Consider the following 9,562-nt stretch of genomic DNA (forward strand, 5'->3'; position numbering starts at 1 on the left):
GAAAACTGCCAAATATATTAATTTACATAGGAAGATCTTGTGCTATTTTCAGCTTACAGAAATACATAAAGCAGATATGATTTTGTATTTTTTGTAGAAATTGTGTGTTTTATCTTATCAACTAATTGTAGGCTTTTCACATTTCAAGTCTGCAATTAATTTTGCTGCCTGCATCATGTTTGAATAGGGATGCAACAATTTTGACATGATATGTTGCAAGTTTGTCACATTTACGAATATGAAAGTCTCTTATAAGAGTGATTTACCTAAGTGGCATTATATTCATGATGCCATCCCTTCTTGCAATGATTTTGATACTGATGCATGCCTCGCAAGATCCGAGAAAGTAGAAATGCAGTATTGTTTAGGCATGCAGTTTGTTGTATTTTTCCTTTGGAATTGTTCATTATAGGGTGACTCACTTAAAGGTGTCACAACTAGAACCCATATTTTCTCTGGCAAAAAAATGTTCCATGGCAAATTCTGCTCATGAAAGCCAAACAAAAGCTCATGGAAAGGGAGACATAGTGGACAATTAGGACTGGAGGGAGAGAAATGTCCCAACCCCTCCACACCAATTAGAGCCTGTCCAACAAGAACTGTTATCCATATCGTCACATACTCTTAGTTTCATTCTCTACTGCAAACGACTTTATCATGAATCTAAACCTTACCCAAATTCTACCAACAATAGTCACAGGAGGGCAATTCCATAAAGTATGTCCGTCCGACCCCTATACGTGAGACCTTCATGACATTTTCTGTCTCTGATTTCTTGTTCTTTTGACAGTCTGTAATGCTCTCAAATGACCATGACTTTGTCAGTTTATAAAACGAAGTAAGACTTAAGAAAAATGGGGGTCGAACGTACAAAAAGGTTGATCATTTTATGGAATTGCCCACGAGTAAAATTTCAGCCCACTGCTTCACCCATAATAAACTGAAGTGATTTTATTAACAAAAGGTTTGTTGACTCTGCTGACTTTCACACTGCGATGAGATTAGCTTTGGAACACTTTGTTACATTAGGGTTTAATCTTGCATAAATGGTTGTGCTATGAGCGAATGAATATTAGTATTCTTTTTAAATTTGTAATGATATAGGTTCTGAATGTATGTTACATCTGCCATTTACTACCCATTTTGATCACTTAACATCATTTTATTCCATGTTTTAACCCATCATCTTACAAAAGGATCAAAATGACAGGTAAAATTCCTTTGTGGCATAGAAATTAAGTCTGATAGTGTGTCGATTTTGTTAAAAGAGCATTGTGTGTTTCATTTCTGCATGATATTTATATATTCGCCATATATGGTTTCTGTGTTGTATATAGGACCACTATATAAATGCTGTAGACATTGTCTATTAAATTTTGAATACCTTGCGGTTCATTCACACGGAGTTAAGTATGATTTGAATCATGCTTTAGACTGATTTCAAGTCAATTTAAAGTCTATGTGAAACACCCATTGGATATGTAACTAAATTGAATATGTACTTTCTAATAGTTTTTACCCATATAGCTATCCATGCCTAAACTACGCACATCCAAAGGTTGAAATTGAATTGAAGTTGAAAATGCAGACCATTTTTTGTGTATAATATTAGTTTGCTTCATTTCCTTTCAGCTAATATTTTTTGTGTAGTTTCTGTTATATATTTTGTTGTATTAATTTCAGTAAGGGTTTCAGAATGTTCAGAGTGTTATTTTGGCATTCTAAGAAATCGGAACTCACTGACTCTAAAAAGGAAAATCTGTTGTCCATGATATCAACCTTAAATAATTTCATTTCTTTTGATCTACATGCTTTTTTTGTCAAATGAATTATACATATCTAATCTTCTTCACTTTTTCTCTACCACTATCTCCTACTTATCCACCCCTCCCCCTTCCTCCTACTTATTCTCTACCTCCACCCCTCCTTTGTTCCCTTCTCATCCACTTCATTCTTCTCCCCGCCCCTCCCCTCTACGTCCCCTCAATCCATCCTCCTCAATCTCCACCTCTCCCTCAACTGGTGTGTTGGCTAAGTTGGTAGAGCGTCCGTCTCACAACCGGGAGGTCGTGAGTTCGAATCCCGGCCGCGTCAGACCAAAAGACATTGAAAGATGGGAGTTGCTGCTACCCTGTTTGGCGTTCAACAAAAGGGATAGAGCCTCGTTGATCTGGCGCTGCCAGAGCGGCTGCCAGGCCCACGATCAATTGGGCAAAGCAAATTTTCGAAGTATTTCATTTCATGTCTATTTCGAACAATAAAATATGGATTTTTTAATTTTGGATTTTATTTTTAATCTTTCCCTCCTCCATCTCCCCCTCTCCCTTCCAAATGCTGGTTTCCTACTTGCTTCAGGGCTGGCTGCCTTTGTCTCCTTCATAAATGTTTCCTTTCTTCATCATCCTTTCTCATTGCAAGTGTCTATGTTTTACATTATCCTTCTGGGGGGCTGTTCATAAGTTAAGAGTGACTTTAAGAATAACTGGTGATCCTTTCTTGTTAATGATATTCACCATTACATGTTCATTGGTGATTATTTAGCGTGTAAGAATGGTTCACCAGTCGTTTGTTAAAGTCGCTCTTAACTTATGATCAGCTTTGTGAAACACCCACCTGGATCTTTTTCTTAGTCTATTTTCCTTCAATCTCAGTGTTTACTTCATCACTTGGTTTATTATCCTTCTTGATGCTTCCTCCATCCACTTCACATGTCCATACTGAATTCTGCTATTTTAAATACATCTTTCCATTAATTAGTTTATCATCAAAATTTTCCACCCGCATGCTGCACAGGTAAACAAACCAAAATCATGCCATACATGCAACCTGGATAACCTGAATGTATGAAAAAAATGAAAAAATGTCTTTACATATTATCTTGTCTATATATAATTATTGATAGATTTCTCAAGGTTGAGAAATACAGCAATGATAAAACTTAAACCATTTTGGCATCAATCCAGTGCTTGTGATGATCTCTGGATGACTTAGATTTTAAGAATTAGATATTCAGAAGTCAGTGGGTTCATATTTTGTTAAGATGTCCTTCTTTCTGTCATGATTCTAACATTTAGCTTGATTGAACTATCATCATGTCTTCTCTATATTTCCACTTTTGTTTTCACAATCACATGAATGTAGTGTGTATTCTCACTTTCTTTCCTCTAGATTTATGTGTTACCATCCACTGTAGGTACTGTGGCATCACAAAGTTTGCATATAAGACTTACTAGCGTGACATGATTGAAGCAAAAGGAGCAAAAAACAAATTCAAAGTATCAATTATTACTGATTTCCAAACAAAACTAAATCAAGAAGCTGTTAACAATCTAGATGTTTAGCATATAAGTTTAAACCTTATAGGTATATGCTTTTCACATAGTCTTGTATGCAGACTTTATCAATGCAACATTTCATCTGATAATCCTAGATGTGTCACAATTTTTAAATAATGTTGCTTTTCTTTTATGTACTCAGTTTTTGGTGATGAAGACTGTGACTTGATTCCCATTGACTGCGATGCCATTTTGGATCGTATCATGACGAGTGAGGTTGGCGTAGAGCTAGAAGCAGATGGCAGTCTGAGCGTACCACTCAATGAGATCATGCTCATCCTCAATCTAGGAATATCTCCCTCACAAATCATCCAGGTGATTCAAGATGGTCGTTTGAGCCTCAGACCGGCAGTACTTGATGTTCATCCACTTAGACCAACAGGGGATGCCTTGGATGTTGAATCTGGAGATGGAGTGGACTCTAGTCCAAGGAGCTCTCAAGGAGAATTAGGTAGTGGAATCCTTTCCAAGTCAGAACACTGTGTTGCTAAGCCACCTGCTACCCTGAGTAGAGTATTAGATGATGATGATGATCTTGTGTTTCCTACAAATAACAATGATATCTCCACCGAGATGGAAGCACTTCTGTCTGCCCGCTTTACAAAGGAGAGATTAGCCTTTGGGATGATGTCCTATGATGAGTGTTCTTCTACCGAAGACTGCTCTAGTCTAGGATCTGCTGAAGAGATTGTGGTAGACTCTCCAATGACTGATCATGTGATCAATAATGCATCATGTGATAATGTAAACAATAAATCATCAACTGACCATGTGATCAATAATGCTTCATGTGGTCATGTGATCAATAGCTCATCAACAGATCATGTGATTAACAAATCATCAAGTGATCATGTGATTAACAATGCATCATGTGAGCATACAGTCAATAGCTTATTAACCAATCATGTGATTCATAATTCATCAGGTGATCTCTCAGGTGAGAATAGATTTGAACCAGGAAAGTATCATTCACAGTCGGTTCAGAAAATGGTTAAAGAAGATACAGAAACAGGGTTACAACAAGAAACAAAATCTTCTGAATACAATGTAGAAGGTACAAGTAAATCAGATGGGATTCTGGACAATCCCGGTTTCCAGGAAGATCAGGGTAGCAACTATGACAATAAAAATGAAATTGTGCATGTTGCACAACAAGTTGATAATAAATTACATGTATCTAGAGATGTTGAGATGGCATTAGAGCCAGATAAGTTGGTCCAAAGTTCAGGTCAAGAAAGTATTTCTGTAGATGGATTTGAGGGTAGGTTTCCATCAATCATGGGGAATCCTAGTCATTTATCTGAATGTCATGGGAAAAACCTCTACAACAATACATCCATTAATACCTCAGATTTAAGCAATGTAGGTTTGCTTAATACAAGTACTTTAGGTAATACTCTTGAGCATATGCAATATTCAAAGGACATAGAAGGGGATGTATCTCAAGACTATGTTGAACAACTAGTGCCAAGTCAGACAGCAGCTGAGCTGGATTGGATGCCTCAAGGGCAAAATGAAAATTTAGAGCGTCGTAAAACCGAAGAAGAAATGGGTTCTTTGTCCAACGTTGTAGATTCCATGTTTGATCTTGTAGCCAGTCTAGCAAAACAGGAGAGGGAATTACAATCTTTAGAAGAAAGAAACAGAGTGAGGGAAGAGATAAATGCAAATGTTGGCCCGACTGACAGGGTAGGAAACCTACAAAATGATGGTGTCAAAGACCCACCTCCAGATGTAGTTCCATTGGACCCTACTGAGGATGCCAAACTGCAAGTGCAAACAGTAACAACCACACCTCCAGAATACACTGGAAGTGCAGAGTTCCATGATGGAGATTGCAAGCAATCAAGACAATTGGAAGGGCTTCACAGTGACTCAGATTCCCTGGATGCTTCATCTTATCTTCCTGATTCTACTAATAGTTGGAATGCCCATGACAGGCCAAGACCACTAACACTCACAGGGCTCTCACCAGAAACACCACCACTGAAGAGTACAACCCTTATTTCACAAGAGAAAGAAGACATGCTATGTGATGTAGATCCTGTGGAACATGGTAAGGTCACATCTACCAGCACTTCTTCTAGTCAGATTCCTCGAAAGAAGTCATTGTTGAAAGTTCTTAGTGAGCTTCTACAAAAGTATGAATTATTCGATGCCAAGCCAACAGATTCATTTAGCAAAGGGATAAGATCATCACTTAAAAAGAAGTTCATGACTCAAAGCGTTCCAGACATCAGCAAGATGAGCTTCAAGGATGATGGGGAAGGCAAGTTCAGTGAGGGTAGTGGATACCTGAAGGGCATCAAGAAGAAGGTGTGGTCATCCAGTAATCAAGACATAAGACCTACAAGACTAGAGGGTAAGAGCTTTGAAGATCTGTGTGGCATCATGGAAGAATCTCAAACATCACAGATGGCTCAGAGATATACTGACAATGAGACAACCCATAGAAGTTGTTCACCATACAGTTCTGACCTTTCAGCTGATTTTGTGACTAGGATGATTCCTACAGAGGACCATGAAACTCATGGCTGTGCACTAATGAAGGACCAAGATGTTGATAAAAGTACTCTTACCACTGTGATTGTTCCCACAGAGGACAAGGCAGTTCAGACTGAAGAAGTTTCAAGGGTAGTTCCTTTGAAGGACCAAAAGCCTAAAATCAACAGACTGATACCATGGAACCGTGATGGCCAGCCAACAAGGCCCCTTAGTTGCCCAGTACTACCTCAGGAAACTAGCAATGAGAGCAATAAACACAGAATCGTCTACTTTCATGAACAACCCATTGATATGCCAAAAGATTCCCAATGTTTTAAGCAGAAGAACTTTACAGAAGGACCAAAGTTAAATGTTGAACAACAATCAGTTAATCTTCTTGACCTTGAGGATATCAGAGTAACGTTGGCAGATGTGTCCTCAGAAGATCCAGATAGTAGTGATGATGTAGGAGACCTGAACAGTCACATATGCATAGTCCAAGGATGTGACTGTGGAGTCAATGACCTTTCCAACCTCCTAGACTCTAGTCTGTTGGTTGAAACTTGCTTTACAGGTGAAGGCAAAAGGGTGTATGAAGCTGAAAAACAGAAAAAGGACAAATTTCAGAGAAGTGGGGATGGTAATGGAAACGATGATTCCCAAGAAATTGATCAAATCGCTGATTTGATATTACGTTCTGATGGCAGGGCTGTTATCCCTCTGGAAAGCACTTCTAATGAATCTAATGATGAGGAATCCAAGACTCCCTTTAGCACAGGACACAGTATTTCATCCATACATACCCACCTAGGTGGAACTCGCAGGAGCATAGGTACTTTTAGAAGTGAATACAATCGCAGCTTTGATGACGGTGACAGCACTGATGAAGAGGGCAAAACTTTGGAGAGTAGCCCACCAAAGACAATTTCGTGTGATTCTTATACCACGGAAGAAACTCCATCTGGTCTAAAGCAAGAATTGATCGTCTGTCTCCCGGATCTAAAAACTATTCAAGAAGTTGACATCCTTGAAGACAGCTTTAGCAGTGAGAGTATCCCCTCAATCAGTTCTGAAGATGGAGCTTCAGCAACAGAACATATTGATACAGATCCAGAACATCTTGACAATTCAATAGACCATGTAGGGCAAATAATAATGGATGAAGAGAGAGATTCTCAGGATGGAGTCCTCACACCTACTAATGTTATTCATGATCTGTCTTCTTCAGAGACAGAAACTGATGAAGAAGAAAGAAGTCCTTGCCAAGGTGTTCAAAAAGAAGATGATGTCAAAGATGGAGCGAGACCTAAGAGCATTAGCAGCGAATCTTCTTATGATATGTTTAAGTCTTTGGAGGAATTGAGTTCAGTGCTAGATGATGAATTGCTTCGTGGGAGGAATTATGGCAGAAGATCTACTACCTCCAGTACATCCTACACATCCCATTCCATCCTGCCTTTCAAAGAAATGACACCTATCAAAGGTGATGATACAAGTCCCACAAGTTCTGATGCTGAGAAGAGCGAGGATATGAGGGATGTTAAAAGTAGGATCAATCTGTTTTCTGAAAAAAGAGGCAACATTGCATTTGCTAGGCCTGAGAAGCTACCTGCAGATTTACAAAGTGGCAGTAAAGATTTCTTAAGCTCCGAAAAGGGAAGAGTCCATGAAAAACCGCCAGTGCCTGCAAGACCCCTGATAGGAAGTGCCATTTCAGTCAGGTTCTTGGGTCCGATCCCTCGCCAGATGTCTGCATACACCTACAGTGATTCTGATTCAGATTATGATTCAACAACAAGTGGCTCATCCCAAGAGACTGTGGTGGAGCTCATTCCTACTCCACTGCAACTTGCAAAGCCGCTGGCCAAGCCTCCAGTCCCACCTAAAAGTCCAAAAGTCAAGGTGCAGCTAGTGAAACAAGGCTCTAAAGAAAAACCTCCAGTCCCTCCCAAGCCACAGCACTATAGAGCTCTCGTTGCAGAAAAAAGAGCCAAAGAACTCCAAAAGAGTAAAAGTCTTGAAACATCCTCTGATATTAATTTTCCGCAATCGCCTTCCGCCAATAAAAGTCAGTCTGAATTCAAGTTTAATGATGAATCATTTGCAGTTAGAGGGCAATCAGGGCCCATCAGTGAGAATGGCCACAAAGAAGTATTTCCCTCAGGAATCCTATCCCCTGGGTTAGTGAATTCCTTGGCAAGTATCCCACCATTGTCGTCCCCTACTGCAAGGGATCCTAGCCCTCCCAAAGGCACCACATCTCTAGAAGGACATTTGGAAGACAAGTACAGTGTGACAACAAGAAGGAGATGCAGAGTCAAGCCACCGCTTGAACATCGACATAGTACAGGTTCTTTATTCTCTCTGGCTGATCTCCCAAGCATTAAGGGTGAAGCTGCAGGACTCCCACAGGAAGTCATCCAGGAAGAAGTATTCCTTGATCAGTGGGATCAGTCTCTTGAGAGTTGGTCTTTGGATAGAAAGAAACGATCAAGTCAGAGAGTCTATTTCATGCTAAATGTTTGAGGAAAGAGTGATCTGTCACTTGCCATTTTATACAAGGTTTTGATAAATAATACATGATGGTGCCTTTCCTTGCTATTCCTCCATGAACAGATCTAGATTTCAGATGATATCATTGAAGTATACACAAGGCTCATTGTGCATAAGTAGAAGTTATAGAACTAAAATCAAGCCAGGTTTACCTCAGTGTTATGCCCTTTTGATTTCTTTTTTAGATATTTTTTGAACTGTTCTATCAAGCTGCATTTTCTATACAAGAGGTTGAGCAAATTGAAAACTTTATATCTGACAGAAACAGTTCTGAAGGTCAAGCGGAACTGCTATTTGCGGGTTAGAGGCATTCGAATGATGCATTCCCTGTATCAAAATGAGAAGGGCATAGAAAGGTTTAATTTAACTGAATTCAATTCATTTCAGTTGAATTGTTTTGTTTTCCACTTTCAATTTGTCATATTTATAATAATAGTAGAAATAAGATTAATATTTTGACAACGGTGAGAGTGTGAAGACACCCTCTCTTTCATCACCAGCGGAGAGAGAGACAGAAAGGGACAGGGGAGAGTAGAAGAGAGTGTAGGAGAGGGGGATGATGTTTTCTTTTTCTGGTAATATGTCTGTAACAAATTGGTACATGAATTAGTTCTGCACATGATTAATTGATTATTGTTTATACTTTATATTCACAAATATACTCAAAGTTTAATTACTGAGTGCTATTCTTTACTTAGTTCTTTATATGTTACTGAAATTCATGTTGATTGTTTTAAAATTTTGTATGATTTTCTCTTTGTTTCATTAATATTTCAGTGTACAGTGTTTTTCTATGTTTCTTAGTCCGACTGTTATTGGTTTTATTCCAATGAATTTGAAATTGTAGGTTTGGGTGTACTTTTTAACAGTAAATAAATTTGTTATTTTTTACATTTATCATGACTGCCAAGATTTTATTGAAACATGGAGTGTAATGAATCTAATATTTATGCAACTGACTTGTGCATAATAGTTTACATATTATTCTGCAATCATGATGATTGTGTATGTGTGTTAAGGGCTATTGAAATTGTAGGTTCATATGTACTTTTTACCATTAAAAAAACAATTTATATAGTTTTTACTATGAATATTACTGCCAAGAAAAGAAATACACTGTTTCTCTGTTTATTTATTGATGGGATTGACTTTAGTTACTATATATGTGTGGTCTTTGCCAATTTCATTTG

General features: G+C 38.4%; 1 protein-coding gene across 2 annotated transcripts in view; it reads left to right on the top strand.

The window, feature by feature from the left end:
* Positions 1-8,866, top strand: part of LOC129276566 (uncharacterized) — a 46,968-nt gene extending 38,102 nt beyond the window's left edge. Inside the window, exon 22 of one of the 2 annotated variants that reach the window (XM_064109260.1) lies at positions 3,478-8,866. In XM_064109260.1, the coding sequence (XP_063965330.1) occupies positions 3,478-8,345 (4,868 nt within the window). In that variant the 3' untranslated portion in view covers positions 8,346-8,866. The remainder of the gene's footprint in view (positions 1-3,477) is intronic. The other variant, XM_054912950.2, reaches the window with a different exon arrangement.
* Positions 8,867-9,562: the final 696 nt, after the last annotated feature.

The sequence above is a fragment of the Lytechinus pictus genome, chromosome 14, assembly GCF_037042905.1.
Source record: "Lytechinus pictus isolate F3 Inbred chromosome 14, Lp3.0, whole genome shotgun sequence".
Taxonomy (NCBI): domain Eukaryota; kingdom Metazoa; phylum Echinodermata; class Echinoidea; order Temnopleuroida; family Toxopneustidae; genus Lytechinus; species Lytechinus pictus.